Below are 21,615 nucleotides of genomic sequence, written 5' to 3' on the forward strand. Positions count from 1 at the left end.
ACAACAGAGAAAATTATTAGATTAAATTCCTCAATACTTGTGCTTGAACACAGAGATGCCAGAAGTCTTTATTTCCCTATAGCAAGACTTCTTTTCATATTTTTAAATTTATTTACAAATCAAATGTTCTTAAAGTGGGTATGTTTTACAGGATTCTCAAGTGTATCACAAATGGCAAACCAAAGGGACAGAACTCCTTAAATCATTACATAATCCGAGAGTTGCAAACCACTGGGATTTCACTGTATAACCCTGACTAGGATAAAAAGGAGCTCTGCATTACTAATGATCTCTGGTTTCTTTCTCCTTTTTTTTTTTTTTTTCCTAAGACTCAAGCAAAGGCACTTACTCTGAAAGCTGTTCACTGAAAAGATGTTGGGATGATAGAATCCAGTCTTGCAAATACATTTGTAGGCTCCAAGCACAAATCCAAGGCCTTTAATTGGCATGCACTGTGAGAAAGGAAAAAAAGAAAAGTAATGCAGATGATCATACAACCGTATACTGAGATATACATTGAAGCATAAGCAAAACATTACAAGATCCTGTGAGCAGACTTCTAAGAATGAGCAGACACCCCTTCCAGTCTGACAATATTTATTTTCTCAGGGACTTTTCCCACAGCCATATTTCACTCCAACTTGCTTTTTTTTGTTGTTTGTTTGTTTTTGTTTTTGTTTCATCCCTAGTGAACAGCGCAGTTACAAACAAACCTGTCCCATGACAAACCGACCAAGTGGCAAATTTGAGTTTTGTCCCTGTGAGGTGTCCCCAGTTGCCAGGCTCCATCCACACTGCATCTTGAGCATGGCCCTGAACCTGCACCCAGGCCCCAGATCCCACTTCCACCACATGCTGGGACAACTCCTAGAAGACAGGGGACAAGCCCAGGCCAGGCAGTGCCTGCAGAGCTCAGCACAGCTCCGACAGCCACGTCTGTCCTGGCCACCTCCAAACCTAGGTGGGACACCACATGGCTGTATTTTTCCTAGGCATTTTCCATCTCTTTTCACCAGCAGAGCAGAGGGGATTTCAGACGGCGAAGGCTCATGCTGCATGAGGAAGAGCACAGACACCTGCAGCCCACTTACAAAGCCTGGTACCTATGGGCTGGTACTGGGTACCCCCACCAGGCTGGAAACCATATGTTAGTGGAGATTTACCAAGTTAAAACAAAGCCAACGACTGGTTAAGCAAAATGGCTGTGGGCCTAAATCTGACCAAGGTCAATGAGAGCAAACAGACATGAGCAGGAGCCCTTGTACTTCCTCCCAAGCTCTCTTCATCCTTTACAAGGAAGTAACATGTGAAACAACTTTTGCTTTAATTCAGCTTCATTTTCACTTAATTCCAACACGAGGACCACCACAGCAAATTTCTGATGGTGACAGAACATCTATTGTCAGAGCACTTCTATACAAGAAATAGGCTGTGACCAGCACAGAAGAAATACGTAGTTTGGCAATGTGAAGGCAGAAACACTGGTAAATTATTTTTCCCAATAATGCTTATTTCACTTTACCACATCAAAATAGACTGCCATCCTAGATGCCTTTCCTGTCAGCATAGGTACTAGTATATAGATACTATACCAATATAGTTGATATACCATATCAATATACCTTTGTGAATAGGAACTAGACAATCATATTTCCTCAGTGAGCAACTGAATGATTTAACTAAAATATCCTCTGCCCTCTTAGTTCCTTAAGTTTCACTTGTTTGCTGCTGACCGTGACTGCAGAATATGTGTAAATCTCTGCTTGCCTGTGGCTGGGAGGAAGATGCAGGGGACAGAGCTAAGTAAATAAGACACAAGTTTTAAAAATCAAATGCAAACCACGAGAGGACAGTCCATGCTGACACTTAATAAAAACTCAAGCATTCATCTCAAATTTCAGTTTTGTGACATAACCCCTCCTGATACTGGGAAAGCCACTTTGCTTTTCGTGCCCTCAGGTAGTGCAGAGCAGTTTTTTTTCATGTGTGTGTACGCAGTGCCAAGCTCAGCACGTCAGTGCAGGCCGGTGGGTGCTACTGGAAAGCAACAATAAGCAGGAAACCAGCATGCAAGAACACTGAAAATTCATTCAGCCTTTACGTAAACATGAGAGGAAAGAGAAAAAAAAAAAAGAAAAAAGAAAAGAAAAGGCGCAAATAATTTTTCTTCTCGCTTCATCTTCCACAGAAATGTGACTGTTGACAAGGTGGAGGACGGGAGACATCAAAGTGAGATGAATGTGTAAGTCCAATGACAACAAAACCTCTTTAGCCAAGCACAAAAAAGCAGCTAAAGAAGGAAAAAAATGTGCAAATTCTGTCATCTCCAGCACCTTTCAATCATCATGCTTCAGAAATGTATTTCAAGGGAAAATTCTGTTGTGGTTTTCTGGCTTTTTTCTTTGTAAGATGAATGCACATGCTGCTAAAGATAACACATTTGCTTTTGGAAGCCAAGGAAGAAAAGAGCTAGCTTCAACTGAATCCTTCAAATACCACAGCACCCATAGGACCACATCTATAATCTATTCTCACTGCAGAAATTCTTCATATAAAAATGTGTCACAGGCTCATGAATCAGCTCTGCATTAGAATAAATGCTTTACTGATCACATACATCCAGTAATCATACCAACAGAAGTTAATAATCTTTCTGTTTTATTGTTCCTGACCAGTCTAGAACCTGAAAACGAAGAGTGTTTCAAACACTGCTCTCTTCCTTTGGTGTAAGATATTACCCGTGTTTCTTGTCTTTGGCAACTGTAATGTACGACATAAGAACCATCACTCAAATTCTATTTCTTGCAGTCCATAAAATCCCATGCAAAGGTATAAAAAGGATCAGTCTGGTGAAAGGAGGGGAGGGAAAGCAAGCCTGGGTCCCTCCAGAAAGCAGATACAGTTTCAAACTGTGAAATTGCAGCATGCTCAGAGATTACCAATGTTTCATGGAAACAGAACTATTTACAGTCTTTTTCTTTCTTTCTTTCTTTCTTTCTTTTTTTTTTCTTTTTTTTTTTAAGAAATTGCAGCAGTGAAGCACGAAGAACTCAAAATATCATGTGGCCAAAAAGACGGGAAATACTATTCCTAAAATGAAGAAATTCATCTCTTCTTGAAAATATTTTACAAGTTACTCCTGTATCAACCAGCAGGGGCAAATGTTACGGAGATCATGGTCTTCCTAAGGTTCTGCAGGGCATACAGCCCAGCACAGCAAGCTCCACCTTGACAGAACAGCAAGATTATTTAATGTAACTGGGAATCAGACTGCGTTTCAGACAGATCCTTTGTCACTCCTGGGTGCTGGGCACCGGGAGCATGGGGACTGAACAGCTCGCAACAGACTTTGTAGATGATGCCAGTAAGATATTAATCTGCTGCTAGGTCACACAAGATTTCATCCATATAGAACATAGCAATGGAAAAATGCATGCCTGAAAAATACCTACCTCCACATAAGCAAAAAAGGGAAGCATAAAGCTGACCTGGTTTCAGATTTTATCATGAACGAGAAAGCAAAGCTGTGGGAATAAAACCACCGTATTTCTAAGTACTGTTTGCTCGTCAGTGGTCATCAACTTTTAAAAACTGTGCCTAATTTAATTCCGTCTCTTACGTATGCAACAGCAAGTGCCTAGGCAAACAGCAAAAGATGCAGGATAGCTACAGTGAGCCTTCCCCTGATACTCCTTTCAGGACATCCTCCCGTAATTGGCACTCACACTGCTTTAACTTCCAGCCATTATCCAGTTCTTATAGATTGCTTGGTTACAATTTACATCAGCTTCATAACCTTTGCTAAAAAGAGGGTTATAGTTGTCTGCTTATTCCAGCACGTGTTTATTCCAGCTGTCTGTTCCCGGGTTTGCAAGTTTTTATTTTCAGCTTTACAATATTTGTATAAGAAAATGATTCCTAAGTTTAACATACTATGCTTTTAAATTATAGTCAGCTCAAAGAGTAAGATATGATTATTTACCCTGAAATTATTTATAAGTAAATATAAATGGGTCCTGAATCAACACAGACACACCATCTAAACCAGCAGAAAGAGGTTGTATTGGTTTAATTTTTCTGCTGATTGTTGTAAATGACAAAGTTGGAGAAATCTAACATGATAAAGAATATATTTGTTCTGAAAGAAAATTGATTCTTAGAATAAACTGTGCAATTGCTTTGGAAGTCTAAGCCAAATCTTCTGGCATAAAAGAAGCAAAGCCATTCATCAGATCTGACTGGACAGAAATCAAGTGACAAAGTATTCAGCAGATGCACAAAGCAGACATCACATCCATACAAGAAAATAGAAGTGGAGATGACAGCAAGATAAAAAACAAACTAATAGCTTAAAAGGAAGTGTGTGGCATCATGTGCTATATCTAATTTAAAAACTTATATGAGCCACCAAATAAATGTAGTCTGTGACATTCTCAACCCGAAGGGTAAAAACAGTCATTTTAGAATTACAAAAAATAAAAATTAAAAAAAGACTAAAAATACAGCCAGCCTTGACTCGGGTACTTCAAGTTTTTCAAAGCACATGAGCAGCTTTCAAAGTCTGTGTTTCTGCATGCCCAGGGTGATGGGGATGTCTGCCTTGGCTAAAGTCGACTCCTTGTTCAAAGGTTGGAGTAAGAGTAAAGACATGATGGATAAAATTTAACAGAAACAGTACAAATAAACACATTTCATCGCTGTGGTTTGTGGCAGCACATGTGGAAATTCTAGAAAATACTGTATATGTAAAGGTCAATTTGGGTTTGGCATATAAGAGCTGCTGAAGCAGGCAGGTGTCCTGCGAGACCCCGGGAGCTCCTTTCCCATCCTGTTTGCCATGTGTCAGGCACGCCCATGCAGGAAAATAAATGAAAGAAGATAAAAGAGTAAAAATCCATCTGCTGAAGTCAATGACAGTTTTGTCATTGAAAAGGCTTTACCCATTACATTCTCTCACTTCATTTACCTGCCAAGAGCAGGGTTACATTTTGAAATGTGTTTGCAGCCTCCTCAGAAGCGCACAGCATCCGTGCACCCCAGGGCCTTGTGCACACACCTGGGAGCTGGCAGCTTGCCTCCAGGCAGCTAAGGATTCAGCCTGCTAACAACGCTATTCACAAGGTTTTTCTCTTCAGATACACCATTTCATTTCAAAAGGGAACGACAGGGCTGGACACTCCATAACCGATATACCAGGGTTACTTGGTAGGCTCCCATAATTTTTCTCCCAGCAACCATGTACTTATAATGACACTGAATTGTTTAAATCCCAAGTCAGACAAAGCACGCCAACAGCTGATCTGATTCAGCTTAAAACAAAGGCGTCAGGAAAATATTTGTCTCAGGTGAGTAAACAATGGTCTGAAGCTTCGCTAAAAACTCCACTCTGCATTTTAATGGGATTTCTCATTATTCTGATTTTGTTCAGCTATGGGACCAGAGCGAGCAGTGATAATAAAGAGTCTCAGCTCATTCACATAAATAATTATAAGCTACATGTGATCATTAAAGCTATAATGTCTGATTTTTTGTATTAATCTTAGCTATGTGTCAAAACAGTCATAAAATGGAAAAAGCTATCCATGTTATCTTTTTTTTATCAGGACACTTTGGCTACTACCAACAAACCATGAGCAGAAAAGTTGATGTCAATTCAGGCACAGTTCTACAGGAAGCCACTCAGCAAAAGTTCAAGCTCGCAGAGTCTCCAACTCCTAATTCACTCCTTTTGCAGTGTGGAACAGCTCAGTCACCCGGCTGCATCCCTGAGGAACCCTGGCCCTAAGGAATGGCCCTATTTGGGCTCTGATCATCACTCGAGGTTAACAGACAATAACTGGTCAAACATGACAAAAAGTGAAGTGTTAGTGGAAAAAAAAAAAAAAGGGAAATGGAGCATTTTGTAAAGAGAAATGTATTTTATAATATATGATATATGATATTACAAATCATGGTACTTGCTTAGAAGAGGGTGAGAAGGAAAAACGGTGAGCATAGGAGTGCTTGAAAGCAGGTTACTTGCAGGAGGAAGGGGCTAAGCATCAGAAAACTCATCTGCAGCTATCATCATACATATGGGGAACACAACCTCAGCCTGCAAATGATGCTTTCCACAGTCCAAATCACAAACACACAATTACAGCCACTTTCAGAAGACGTGTAGTTTATACACTCAAAGGCTCTGAAGCAATGACAGTGTTTAAGGCAGATTTTTCATCACTGCTGAAAACAACTGTGCAGGCAACAGTCAGGCTACTTTTAGGAAAAAAAAATCTCTTTATATAACAGATTGGAATTGCCATTGGTAACCTGAATATCATTTTAAAACGTATTAAACTTCGCTTCTGATGGATATGCTATAGGACAAAATTACCATTTTGTCCTCTCCTAGAAAACTAAACTGCAATTACAAGGGAACCTGTTAACAGACACCATAGGGACTGATAATTGTATAGCCATTAAATAATGCAGCCTGATTACCTTGAAGACATTTTCTCCGGGCCAGGTTTCATTCATATTGAGGATAAATGAAGGTATTTTTACTGTTAGCATGGGTTAGACAGAATTAAGAGAAAAGTCTAATTCACTTCCTTACGGTCTTATCTGCATTAGAGAGAATTCTCTTAATACTGAATCTCTTCCCAGACTTTTTTCCTACTGTTAGGATAATTTCATATTTTATACATAAGCAATACTGGAAATGCCAAACATTATCTGCAGAAGTCCTTCCAGAAGCTGTCAAGGAATATACCAAAATACACACGGGTCCTTCGCCTCTGGACTTCTCATTCTGCCAACTGCTTCTGCATTCATCTGTGACTTGGCAGCAAACATCACAAAAGTTTGCCTGGGAGATGGGCCACACAGTAACACAGGGGAGTAAGAGAGCTTGCCAATTTCTGCAAGAATGTGAGGCATTTCCAAAACCCTTTGGTGAAGGAGCAGCTGGACCTTCTTCTGATTCCCATGCAGGGTGGACCAGAGCTGCCTCTCACCTACTCATGTTTTTCTAAATTATTAACAAACTAGCAGTATTTTGCAATGTCTTTAAAAAAAAATGCCAAATAACTCCATTTTGTATTATTTATTGATGTTAACCATTTTAAATCAAGTTTTCACAGTTGGTCTACGTTTGCCAATAAATGCCATTATCTCCACTACTATTACCTCTACAATAATAAAAATGACTTTCATTATGAAATCCATTTTGCACATTTAAAGCCTCATTAAAAATATTTCTTTACAATTTTAAGAACAGCCATTCACGTTCTCTTCTAAAGGCTGATAAGAAGCACTAGAATAGTCCGTCCAGGCTAGTAACCCACCATGAGAATTGTGCAGTTTTAGCAAAGAAAGCTCAATCAGAATAGGAAAGAGTAATAGCGGGTCCACTGGAATTGCACTGCTCATCTCACAGGAGGGCACGGCTGAACATCTTGTAGACCGCTCAATTCTTTAGAAAGAGTTCATCTGTTAAAATCGCACCAGTGTGGATAGCCTGCTGGCCCTGCTTTTTGGAAAGGAAAAACATTTCTTACAGTTCATCCCAAAGCTACCAAATAGCTGCTACAATAAATCATTAAATTAGCTGCTTAATGCAGACAGAGGAATAAAATGGTGGAAAACAGTACACAGTATTTTAATAAGTTAACATGGACAACATTACTAATCCAACACCTTCCAGCCGGCTGCTACATCTGTCCCTTCTATTGCAATTCCCAGCAACCATTATAGCAATCGTTTCTTGACTCTAAACATTATTTTTAGGCTGGTTCCACACACTTGCAAGACATATGTGATCATACTGGCAAGGTGTGGAACAGTTGTGTGTGTTTTCCCAATCCACGATAACCTTTTGAACCTACTGGCTGATCGCAGGCGGTGTGGTAGGGGTGAGAGACTTCCTCAGTTCCCACAAGCTTCAGAAGAGTGATATCCTCGTAGAGTTAATTTACCCTTATCCCTGCTCAGGCAAGAGCTACATCAAGAGTTTTATTAAACACTAGAGAATGCCCTTACCAATGCCACAGTCAAAGGAAAAGGTTTTGCTGCCACTGGTGCCCTCAGACATCAATTAACAGCAGAAGAAAATGCATTAGGAAAACAGGCTACAATAATCTGATGCACCGGTTCTTTGGCATTGGGTCCATCTTTAGGTACCTAAAAATCTGGCTCATTTTTCCAGAGGGTTTTACCACTCAAGACTGTCAGGAGTCTTGAGATGAGTCCAGCTATGTGGAGTTGAATAACTGAAGCTCCTCTCATCGCAAAATCACTACTTACTGAAATTCTGCTTCAGTGTTTTTTGTGGAACCTGACCGAGAAGGTGGCTTCAGAAAGGATCCAAATTTTAATATCTCTGCTCAATTTTGCATCATTCTTTCCTTTTATATTAGTGCAACATTACATAGCAGTTGAAGGAAAATCGCCACCTCACTGACTGTTAAATGAAAACACTATTATTTTTCACAAAACAGAGTCTGACAGTCTGTTACAGAGTCTTTCTGTTTACTTGGTGGTCATTGATAGAACAAAACTCCCAACTAGGTTCTGTCCATTGGCAACATGCATTTTAAAAGCATATTGCTTTCGTGCAAGAAGACAGTTAAGTCATGCAGTAATCAGAGTAACTGTCCACACCGCAAAATCCTTTTATTAAATTTGCTCTATTCTGGACTGTATAGTTTGACAATGAGTCAACTCACCAAGAAAGCTAATGTTGCTTACAGGGTAGTATCAGAATTTGAATTTTTCCACTTGTCAAACAATATTTTCCACTGTTACAGCCACGTCTTACACCCTCAAGATTGGGATGTCCCTCAGAACTGAAGTTAAGAGCAATTTAACCTACGACCTGAGCTTTGATAACTACAAATTCTTCTTGACTACTTTCAATCTCACCACCAGGTTTCCTTCGCAGTTTCATATACTAAAGGAAACAATGATTTCATGACAAAGTCATCATTCCTCTTCTTGCCCAAAAGCCATGCAGACAATGGTCTGTCAGACTGCTGTTCAAGCCTCACCACAAGCGTGATACAACAGTCAGTAGCAGCACTTCATTACTGCTGTCAGAAAAACTTCCCCTTGAACTCTCGGCACTCGACAGTACCAGCTTCACTTTGATCTCCCCAGGTTAGTGCAGCATCATTGAAGCATTGATGCTGAGTGAGTACTCATTACAAAGCACAAGTCCTGCAGAGGTGCTGTGTGTCCCACTGTCACAATGAAAATCCAGCACCCAGTATTTGCCAGCTTTACCTGGCTCACTCAGCCTTTTCTTTAACACTAGGAAAGCTTAAAGGGTTTAAAAACTCTTGGGAAAGACTTACAGTCATACCTTTGGGTAACAAATCGAAGCAAAAGTTTATAACTAACACCACAGCCTAGCCTTGGTGGGGCTCTGTGTCAGTGCTATGTCAGGGGCCTCCAAGGAGCAGCCCAGACTCACAAGCATGCGACGGTGCCATAAAATCTTGGTAGCAGCCCCCTCCACTGAGACCTCCAAGCAGGAGAGCTTTCTTTTGGAAAAATATTCAGTATAACTAATCTTCACCATATAAATATATCCACATTTAATTAATCCTCCAAGATGTACAGCAATATGCATGCCAAAATACAAGTTAAATTCAAATATAAACTGGAATGATGAAATACATATAGCTCTAATTGGTTCAGTACTCTGCTTTCCCCCAGTTCAGTGATGCACCATTTTTGAGTCAAGGTCCCAGACTGGCTGGTGGCTTCACCAGTTCTGAAATGAGCTAACCCAATGGCAGATGGCAACACCACAGGGATAGGAGAGAGATGCCTCCTCTTCTCCGGGAGAGACGACCCAGGTGTCCTCAGCCTGTCCTCACAGGACCCCTTCCAGCCCTTTTACCAGCTTTGTTGCCCTCCTCTGGACACTCGCAAGTGCCTTAACATCCTTTTATTTTTTGTGGAGACCAGAACCGCACACAAAAATCAAGGTGAGGCTGCACCAGCGCTAAATACAGCAGGAGAATCACCTCTTTTGACAGGCTGGTTGTGCTGTCTTTACTGCACCCCAAAATGGGGTTTGCCCTCCTGGCTGCCAGGGCACGCTGCTGGCTCATGAGCCTGCATTGAGCCTGCTGCCAACCAGCACCCCCAGGTCCTTCTGCTGAGCTGCTCCCCGGCCACTCACTGCCCAGTCTGTGCCCAGGTCTGGCATTGCTCCATCCAAGGTGCAGAATCTGGTATCTTCTGTGGTTGAACTTCACGCCGTTGCTGATTGCCCAGTGCTCCGATGTATCCAGGTCCCTCTGCAAGGCCTCTCGTCCTAAGCCTGTCGGTGTTCAAGAGGAATTTGGATAATGCCCTCAGCAACGTGCTTTAACCTTTGGCTAGCCATGAACTGGTCAGGCCGTTGGACTCGATCTTTGTAGGTCCCTGCCAACTGAACTATTCTATTCTATTCTATTCTATTCTATTCTATTCTATTCTATTCTATTCTTTCAGCTTGCAGCAGGAAGCCAGAGCAAAGCATCAAACAATCTCTGGAACCAGAAACTCTGCAACTTCACATTCCTTTTCACTCCTGGCAGGGTTACCATGAGTAACACTATTTGAAAAAGCATGCGAGTGCAAATTTGGAAGCCAATTTCCCAGGGATCATTAAGAACGTCAGAAAATTCAGCAAGTTTATCTGCATTGTAATTACTTCTTTCTCAAGTACTTGCAAGTGGCAGAAAGGTAATGCTGAAACACATGAATCAAAGTAGCCTCTAGGCAATAAGTGGCATGTATCACCCACCCATTCTATTTAATGAATTTGAATGAAAACAGGGACTCATGAATAACAAGTAACATGGTATATCCACTGGAGAGGACACAAGCTGGAGTTTTCCCTCTATTATTCAGCAGCTGCCAGAAGCCAGTTCACAAAGCATGATGGACTGGATCTCTTCTGACATCGTTAAAATTAAAAAGGAAATTGTTTTCTATTATTAATTATGGAAGCGTAACTCTTGTTCTCAGAGCTCTCAGAAATGGTGAAACAGCATCTGGTAGCAGTATACCGTAGATGTATAAACCTCAGCAGACGATAAGATGCTTGGAAGAGTTTGCCTCAGATTCAACTAAATGTCAAGTTTATTTTTCATCTGCAAAGCAAACCCCTTTTATTGAAAGCCACTCCAGAAATAGCACCAAAGTCCTGCCAGCCTTAATGTGACACACACATGCACACACAGAAGCCCACCCTTGCTCTGCATCACCTCACTTTTTAAGTCTCATTTTGAAATCACTTGAAGAGTCTGCAGCACAGCTATCAATTCTCTTGAGTGGACACTCCCTGAGACCAGGGAAGTTAAAGCCAGGACAAATGAAGGCAGAATCAGGCTCAGTCCCAAATTCATATATTTTAGTTGGTAACACACGGATATTATAAAGGTGACAATGGAAAAAGAAACAACCTTCAGATTAAGAAATAAATATTTGGTTAATAATTTCACTAGCCTGCAGCTAATGGAATCAGATCTTGTTTCATATGAGAAATAAATAATGTGCATGCTTTTTTTCTGGGCTAACAATTCCAGAAGAATTATGACATTATAGCACACGTGGCTTTACATTTTTTGTTATCGTGGTCCCCTGTCTGTCCTTTCTACCCTCGTTCTGTTGCAAAACAGAGCACGTCGCCAAGGAAGTGAGACTTGTGACTCACCTCCCCAGAAAAGTCTCTCACATCACCCCGGGGACAAGGGCTCTCCATTCACCTCACTCCCAGCAGAGAAGTTTTATTCACAACACTCCAGAAGCAAGAGACAAATCTAGGCACCAGCCTATTCAGTAGCCTAAACAGTCTCTCCAAATACATCGACCAGTACTTTTCCTAATCTAACAGCACAAACTGGACACAGATTGGGACTTCCAAATTTCTGATCTGGGACTCCTAAAATTTCATCTTGACCACTGACTTCATTAAAAGAAACAAACAAACAAAAACCTCTTGAAGGTAAATTGTATTAAAGTGTTTCTGTGCAGTAAGGGAATTATAAACTAGCCAAGTTCGAGGATGAGTACTTCTATTGAGATTTCTTGAGTCCAAGGCAAACTCCCCCAAGTACTGTCATTGCTTTATAGTTTTCAGGAAGCTCCTGGATTCTGTATCTACAAGTTTTTGGATATAGTTATCATATTATAGGATTGCATTCACTAGTACAGAATTACAAAGCTGTACAAATAGACTATGGCAGAAGCTTAAGGTGAAATTCTACTCCTACTCACATCAGCCTTCCAAGGAGTTACCTTCCAAGGAGTTAGCTGTAGGAAATGTACTGAAAAGCCCAAAACCCAGAAGCAATGTTTTGAAAGCCCTCAAAAAGGTCAGAAATGTCAGGTGAAAAAGCAAAGCACTCTTTATTACCAGAGCCCTGGTAAGCGAGAACCCTGTTGACCTGCAGAGTCTGTAGGCTCCCAGGTCAGGTTTGGAGATTCTTGATCAGGTTCAAAACGCTCAGAAGTTCACAGGCATCTGCATGGCTGCTCCAGGACAAATACTTCAGCAGACTGTCAATGCAACTTACCTACTGTCAATTCCTTACATTTCTCTCACCAAGAAAATGCTTCCTTTGTTTATCTACAAACTTCATTTCTGCTTGTCTTACTAAAGATATGTATTTTTCTTATCAATGGACTTCTTTTTGGGGGAAAGGAAGGCTTCCTGTTTTGATCCAACATGCATATCATCAAAGCATGTCAAGATTAGGTATTTTATACAACTTTGCATTATAATAAATGTCTTGGTGAACAAGTGTAAATACCAGGATATTTAGTCAGTATCTTACCCAAAAGGAAAACAGAGCAAAAAAAAATGAAAAAAATAAAGGATCCTTGCTCTAACAAGTAATAACTTGCTGACTGTAATATATATACTAGTATAGTATTGCTGTGACCACTGAGAAGGTAACCTGACAAGCTAAATTCTATTTACCTTTTGCTATAACTCTTTGCTCTCCTTATTAGCTCATTTGAGACTGGTATGGTGCTTATAATTGCCCTGACCTGTAAAAAAATCCTGTTAATATTGGCAGTGGTGATGGTACTGGCAGAGCAAATTAAAGACACTGAAGTTAATTATATTCAGACTAAAGTAAATTTGGGAAACATATCTGGATGTGCTCAGCATTTGGCTAACTTTCAAATTAGAATCTACTGTAAATGCACAACTTCATTTCCCCAGTGAACTTTTACAGGCTTTTGTTACAACAATTAGCCATTTTGTGAAGGAAAAGTTCCCTGTGCAGGGACCAAATGTAAAGAAGTGAGCAGGCAATGAAACATCTCCATCTAAAAAATGCATCTTTCCACCAGCAGCAAAGTCTGTTCAAGTGCCCATTCATTCACCTTCAGCTATCACATGTGAGAAAGAGGAATGACACTCATTTATATACTGCACTGATGAACCTTTTTCTCATTATGGTTTCCACAGCCACAAGACAGATGATTTAACACAAAAACACTTTCACCTGCATACTTTAGTCCCTTAAAAAACTTTACCCAAGTATTCACAGAAACTAGTAGCATCCTGAAAACCTAGAACGCCTCTTCGTTTTAGCTACAAATAATGTATAATGCTTTTAAAAGGTTATCAGATCTACTCATTAATAATGCCTCCCACTTTTTTTATTTTTACAAAATTCCATTTTGATTTTCATCACATCTTTATGCTGAAATGTACTATAGCAGTCACTTTGCAATACATCATGTCATCACAGAATCACATCTTAATGTGTATATTCTACACGTTTTGATTTAATACCTCTAGTTACAAATTGCCAATTTTAAAACTGGTTTTCTGAAAGCAATTGTTGACTTGCTCAGCTAGTCTAATGGATTATTTCCAGTTTTTATTCAAGTTAGGATTTGGATTAAAAGATGGCTTGTAAATGAGAGAATTCTAGCTGTAAGAGCACAGTGTAGAACTATAGCAAGCAAAATTCCAACAAAACATAGACACAATTCAATACAAAAACGAAATCTGGTGGCAAGAAGGTAGAAACGGGCCCGTGGTCAGAAGGCAGCCCTCTGGAGGAGCAGGCAGTGCTCCAGGTTGGTCTCCTGGCCTTTCTGCACCAAGCTGACCAGAGCTGATATGTTCCCTCAAATAAATAAATAAATAAATAAATAAATAAATAAATCGGCTGAACTAGCATTGTTATGAAAACCTCTTTCCACCAGAAAACTGTAGCTAAGATCTTCTTATTTTAGTTTCTTCTTATTTTAGTTTCTCTCAATATAGTGCAGTAGAGGAATTTTAGTAGATCCCAAGGACCCATCCAATATCTTTCTCCCTCATACTTCCCCAACCTTGTAATCTCTGAATCTTTCAGACAAAGCCATTTACCCTCACAGGCAATTACACTGCTGAACCTCTACTACAGCTGAAGAATCACATTTGAAAGGCAAACCAGCTTTTAGTGGCATAATGTCAAAAGTGGCTGAAAATACACAGTGGTGCATCCAAAAGGACAATTCTTCAGGAAATGATTAGCAGTTATTTTCAGAATCACAATAACATGCTCAGAGCCGCACAGAACAAAAGACATATGTGGTCTCTGTCACATGAAGTTTATTGTAACAGACACTTGCAAGACAAAATGAGAAGGACCCAATTCAGTTCTCATTGGCCTTTCTTTTAAATCAACACAATTCCAGTGACTCCAGTGCTTCCAGTCACCTCATTTATATTACCGGTTAACGGTGCTAGAATCAAATCCACTCTGCTTCAACCTGCTTCTATGCTTTAATTTATACTCATTTAATTTAATATAAATCCATTTTTGAGACTGATAAGAAGTTATGAAACCTAAAGAGCAAAGACCCGCATAGCCTCAAGGGCCACCCATGAGACAGGAGAGCAGCAGAATCGAGAAGGACCATACGGTAGGGCTGTTTTTATACTACTCTGATACAGCCTTTGCTGTTATTGCCAATTAGCAAATAACATTCATTTAGCCACATGATTCCCCAGGTCCTCATCAAATTCCAACTTTAGCAGTGAATTCTTTCCTAAATGTTTAATACTCGAATTCTCTGTTTTTCTTAACCCACAGTTTCAGCAAACCTCTCTCCCTTCATTTTAAGGTAAACTTGCCTTGGGATGCCAACCGATTGTCAAGTTTTACCACAGAAACTGCTGGATTTCAGTGTTAGCAGGTGAAAAAATCCCTGAGCTATGCCTGAAGTCAGCAATGTGGCCTGTGGGGTCTCTGAGGGAGGAAAAGAGTTGCATAATTGTTTAGACTTTAATTATTTTTGCTTAAAACTCTATCCATCACACTTGGTGTCAGAGAGATTAGGTACACAGCCTGAACTTCACTGGCAGGACTAACAAAGATAAGATCTTTCCAAGAAAACTGAGGATCATTTGGAATATGTATTTGTAGCATCACTTGGGATTACAGAACAGGCTGGCTCAGAACACAGCAGTGTGCTATATCCTAACCAGTTCACATCTTCTTTAGACAACCAACAACAGCTATTATGTTGCAAAAAGCCCCTATCTTAAGAAAGCGGTTTCGTGGCAGAACTGCTGACAGCCCAGAGATATTTTTCTGCTTTCAGTAAATTAGTCTGTCAATTTTTACACAGCAGTAACCCGTATCTGAGCTGTGAGAATGTCACTGTCTCAACAAACATCCAGATCTCTTTGCAGACCGCATCCTCTCCCATTATCTTGTAAACCCCCCATACTTTTTAATTCCTCATCTTTCCCACTAATTGCCCAGCGGATTGGAAATGCCACCTGTCAAAGCACAGGCTGAGTTTGCCCTTTCCCGCTCCTGCTTGCAGGCTGCAGCATCGCTCGCTGTGCCTCCGAGCTCCTTGCTCCTTCATCGATCTACCCATGCCAACAGGAAGCCCCACGGCAATCCCTGCCGCAGTTCTTCAGGGGATTTCTCTACCTGTGCAACTTGAAAAGGTGCCAGTTAAAGCTCTCTCTTCTCTGCCTTGCTTCCAATACTCCTTCATTCCACTTTTCTTCCTGGTCTAAGACACATTTCTTTATTTATAGAAAAACTGGGGATAGGTTGCTGCGTGTTTTCAGGCCATCATCCCGGCACTCAGGTTAATTACCCAGTAACTGAATGTGTGAGTGGCTCCTTAGAAAGGAAAATCATTAGAATACTACCCCTATTACAATCATGCATCAACCAGGCTGTTTATTATGAAATCTTGTCCTTTGAAATAACTGTGTAGGAATCCTATTAAATCTATTTTCCAAACACATTACCTCTTCCACAGAGGTAAGACTCCCCACATTAAGACTCTTAACATCAGGTTTGTTTTCTCACTGTTTTCTCTCAGAGGAGGATGCATCATAGCTTTTTATGTCTTAAAGCTAAAATTGAAATTGCTTCTTTGCATATGAGATTCTGTTGTCTTCTTTATACAGGCTTGCTTCTTACTCTGAAACCATCCCACTGATATTCATGGTAGTTGTGCTGAAGTAGGAAACTACCAAAACGAGCAAGACAATCAAAACAGAACCCTAAAATAAGGTGCATAAAAAAAGCTGTTATCCTGTTATCTGTGGCAACAAGCACTCCTCAGCTTTTTGAAGACTCATTTACACAAATATTTAAGCCCTCAAAGCCAACACATTTACAAATCATTTAGACATAATCATCCTGTCACTTACATACGGCTCAACAAACATGTCATTGGGGAAACCCTGCAATGTAATTAATGTTGGGTTGAATGACAACCGAAGAAAAACATTACAAGCATTTTCATTCAAACCTGAAAGGAAATATCTCGTATGTCAACACTCACTTCACCAGGAAGATTGATTTTCCCCATTATTATTCTTAATTGTACACATGTAGCCTTTAATTTAATTTCACTGAGAATTTTAATAGTGGCTTGGCAGTAAGGTTTTCTATCTGGCAATGCAGGCAAAAGTTTTAGTCTCAAGAACACACGAGATTAAGCCACATGCCTGGCTGTTCAGTTAAAAGACCTAGTGGTCATAGAGGAAAGGAAAGAAAAAGAAAAACTTACTATAATTTTCATGAACCTTCAATTTTGTGGGTAAAATATACAACAGAGACAGTAAGTGCCAGTCCTGTTCCATTTATTACATTTTCCTAAAATACACTGTCCAGTCTTTTGAAGGAACCATGGCCTCAGAAGGTCTTATTTTGCTGTCAGCACTGTAAAACTTCATACAGTGAAACAACTTGCAGTCACGTTTACCTGTGTTATATTTCCTCTACACTGACTGCAAAGATATAACCAAAGGCATCTGTGGTGTATCACTTTAAAACACACACACAAGTGCTCTGGAAGCAAAACAGCAGAGTGAAGCTCCTGGATGCAGCACAGCCTCACCAGCACATCTGAACTCTGCACAAAGTGCTATTAACATTTGATTAAATATTAATTTCAAGAATGTAGTTGCGCAGCATCCAACTGAGGAAAGGCCATTAGCAAATCACATTTTTTTTGGCCAAAAAATACCTAGCACAGCACAATTTTACTTTCTGCCCTATTTAATATGGATCACGAGCAGGTAGTAAGTGTCCTGAAAGCATCAGTCCCTCCCAGCGGCGAGGGCTGAAGCCCAGTGTCCTCCCCACTTTTAAACAGACAAAAACCCGGTTACAAAGCATGCCTGGGAGACTTGGGCGCTACTTGTTTCAACAGGAGCAGGATGAAAACACTCAGTTTGAAGGAACAGGCAAGGTCCTGCCGGGCAGGGGCTTCAGGTGCCTGCCCTCCTTCCCCTGCTGACCAGGGCCCAGGGCCCTCCTTCACCAACAGAGAAAGGACCATTTCCATCTACCTACATGCTTTTTTTTTTTCCTTTGTCTTGAATCTTAAACAGCAAATCAACCTGAGGACCTTTTCCACCTGCCTTGCCTAACAGAGGGGCTTCACACACAACGCTGGCCTCAAAATCTGCCGCTCTGCTCCGGCGAGAGCGATTTTCTGCTGCTGCTGACTGGCTTCTCACTGGGATTCACTCCGTGCTTTAAACACCCACACACCACGGAAGATTTATTTGGTCATTGTCACAAACAATTCCTTTCACATCCCGCTAAAGTGAAGTTGTCCTAATTCCCTTAGCAGTGACACAGCTTGTTCTCCTAACAGATTCACGTTGTGTGTTTGGTCCATCGCCAACACTTGGGTCCTCCAGCTGAAGAGCACAGGTCTAGGGCCTCACATGTCAAATTGGGTTCAGCTGTATTGAGACAATACAAGGTTGAAGGAAAAATTGGGTTTGTTTGTATTTTGCCAGTTTACAGAGACAATACCAGGTTGAAGGAAAGCTCTAGCACTACCATGGATAGGGCTGAGCAAATACTTTGCAACTATTATTTGCAAAATAAGAATTGTTCGAGTCATACTTAAACTACTTAAATACCTGAATCCAACCTAATGAAAAATATTGGTGAGGAGAGGGAGAGGTTAAATTCCATATGATTAAAACATGCATTCAACAGTGACTGCAGAAATGGGAGTTTCCCACTTAACACTGAAATGCGAGGAGTCCCTACACCTCCTGAGTTACAGTGGACATCACAGGTTCTGCTCCCTTCCTCATGTGGAAGGATCTGAACCTGGGATGAACCTTCCCTCACAAGGGAAGGACCTGAGCTTGCATCCCAAATCCCCAGAGGATGCTCTAGCACTCAGCATCATTTCTGAGAGTGGTTTCTCTCGGTCTCTGCCAGAACAGTGCAACAGCATGGACAGCAGAGATACCGATCTCTGAGCAGTTTAGCTCAGGTCTCTGAAGGAGCCTTGGAAAAAGCAGCACCCTTTAACTACCTGGCTGCCGACCCATTCACACTCCCATGGCTCACAGCAGCAGTCCACTTTTGTGATTCATTATGTGACACTAGTGGGGTCACTGTCAGGGGCAGAGGCAGGTGTAAAATTCACTTCCCATTTTCTCACACCCAAACACCGAGCTTACCTTTTTTTCTCAGATATCTCTCCTGCTCAAGGTGCCCTCTAGGCTTTCACATGTTTCGTTAGAGCACTCTAACATTTTATAGCACTCATGAGAGCACCGGATGGCAGACACATGATCCCTGCCCAAGGAACTTAGAGCCCAAAGAGGCCAGCAAGGGCGAGGCCAGCCCCGTGCATGCAGATGGGTGGTGTGGCTGCTGGGCTCTTGGACGTGCTCTGCCAGGGCTTCCCAGATGCTGCTGGCTCCTTCCCGTCTGTCTTCCAGAGCCCTTGCCTTTACGAGACACCTTCACAGCACTCAGCTATGCCTGCAGGAACACTTCTGCTGTGCTTTTTTTTTTTTTTTGTCTTTATCTTTGCTTCCATGTCTTTTTTTGCTTCTTGCTTCTCCCTCCTTCTCCTTTCCTTTGTTAGGTCAGCTTAATATGCCTAAAATTAAATCTGTTTTCTCTTTGGATTAATGAATGGAGGACAAGCCCAATTACAGTATCACTGCTAGTAACACAAGACACATGAAATACTTAGGAACTACAAAGTCATCAAGCAGGTTTATGTGAGCTAACTGTTGTTTCAGAGAAAGTTGTGTAATCCAAAAGGACACCAACTCAGGACACACCTTTACATCAGCTGAAGAAGCTGGGCATCCTCCCTCAGGATGATCCAGCTCCCTACAACCCCATACACCTTCTGTCAGCTTCTAAACACACTTCCTCTCTAATGATTTGTGTTACCACATTTTCAGCAATTTTTGTGTCTTCAGAGCAGGTGGTAACAGAAAGCTGGTAACCTCTGAGCTGCCTGGCAATGCGGCTCGCAGACTGGTGGAGCACTCTTACATGAACAGCTCCCAGGGGCTCTGCGCAAAGTGCTTCTCCCACCTGGTGCCTGTGAGAAGCAGCACTGCAAATAGCATCAACGTGCCGGAGGATGAAGCCACGTTTAGTAAAATAATGTTCTCAAATTCTGCCACTTCACCCACTCTTTGTCTGCAGTTTCCTTACATGTGAAATTGTTCCATGTGGTCCGACTTCCTCGGTTTCTGTGCTGAATTTCTGAGTAACTGAACAAGCAGGGCTTGGGATTTTTGCTGTAGCTGTTGCCTCTGTATTAAATAAGTTACGCTTAATGCCGAGGGGGAAGGAAGAAAACGGATTTCCCCTTCCTAAGCTTTGTCACTGTAGGATTAGCCTGCTAGGAAATGAATGCCAAGGAACCTCTCACTGCACAGCCAGGATTCAGGCACTATTTAGCTGCAGATGTCCTGCGAGAGTACAGGCTTTATTTGCAGATACACTTGATCCTAGCTTACACTTGTAATTATTTGTCATTGCTCATCTCCATAGAAATGAAAGGATTTACATCTTTTAAATAACTGCTTTAGAATAATAGGTAAGATGAGTTTTCAAACGTATCTGACAATGACAGTTATAAACGTTCAGGCTGCATCGTCTGAGCTGTTAGAGCAGAGAAGCAAACAAACCATTATTATTTCCCTTTCTTTTATTAATGCATTTTTATGTTCTGCATACTTCTATATTTAGCTATGCACTTTTAAAATTGATAAATGAAGAGCTGCAAGCACTATTCGAATGTTACATCTAGGATTACTGTGCCATTTCTCAGGAGTCCCAGGGAAGATTATAATACATTTCCTCTGTAGTGTTGCCCTCTTCTCCGACGTTTTTTTCAACTTTCTACTGCAGTATTTGAGAACAAAACTGACCAAAAAAGCCCAACAATTAATTCTAGCAGCAGCGACTGCAAAAGAACTGGGTAAAACAGATTTAAAATAGGCTAGTGCTTCAATGCTCTGGCCTTCCGCGGTCAATAGTCATAAATCCTAACTCGTTCTTTGAAATTAGAACCAGGCTGCTGATGCAGACAGCTCCAGTTTCACCTGGGAGGTAATGAGGTGAAGCCACTGAATAGGAGAGAAGAAAAACCCAGCCAGCTGACTCTGCACCATTTAACTCAATGGCTCCCTAGAGAGAAGCATCAACAGCAGGGGTGCAGCTGACAAGTGAAACGTTGCTTTGTGTAACACTTCACTATCCATTTGTGCCATCTCAGAACGGCAAGTAGCTAAAAGGCCACAGAGGAACAGAAGCACATCAAAGCAACCTGCACAGGTACTCTTTGTGGCTAGTAGTCAAGATTTCAGCAAGTCTGTGGGTTGGCGCTAGGTTTTGTCCCCCGAATTTTGTTAGAAATTAGTCTTCTCAAGAATATCTCCCCAGACTGCACAGAGCTTTATAGTACTGACAAAACGAAGTCCTTGCTTTTAGTCCTTGGATTGTATAAAGGGTGGGAGACAACAGCATTTAACATTTTTAAATCTCTCTTTGCTACTCTGGAATGCCTTTGTTACCATCAAAATAATAATTAAAAGAAATCTGCAGACTGTACAATGAAAGAAGTCTGGTTTCTTTATAGATATAGCTCATTTTTCATAAAATCATTTTGTGTGATGGGGACACTTATAACATCTAAGCTCATGTGATTTCTCTGGTATGAAACAGATGAAGTCACCCCACATCTTTCTCCCCATGGTGAGCTTTCTGCTGCCTCTGCTCATTTCTTTTCATGAAATGCGAGAGGCATATTTGTGACCTCCATCACTGTTTCTTTATGGGCTTTTCCCAACCACAGAGGATGCTCAGC

General features: G+C 41.1%; 1 protein-coding gene across 2 annotated transcripts in view; it reads right to left on the reverse strand.

The window, feature by feature from the left end:
- The window catches only part of GPR158 (G protein-coupled receptor 158), a 196,289-nt gene that overhangs the window by 111,456 nt on the left and 63,218 nt on the right, over positions 1 to 21,615 (reverse strand). For both annotated transcript variants that reach the window (XM_040548547.1, XM_040548546.1), the window contains exon 3: positions 350 to 452. In XM_040548547.1, the coding sequence (XP_040404481.1) occupies positions 350 to 452 (103 nt within the window). The remainder of the gene's footprint in view (positions 1 to 349; positions 453 to 21,615) is intronic.

The sequence above is a fragment of the Cygnus olor genome, chromosome 2 (assembly GCF_009769625.2).
Source record: "Cygnus olor isolate bCygOlo1 chromosome 2, bCygOlo1.pri.v2, whole genome shotgun sequence".
Lineage (NCBI taxonomy): Eukaryota > Metazoa > Chordata > Aves > Anseriformes > Anatidae > Cygnus > Cygnus olor.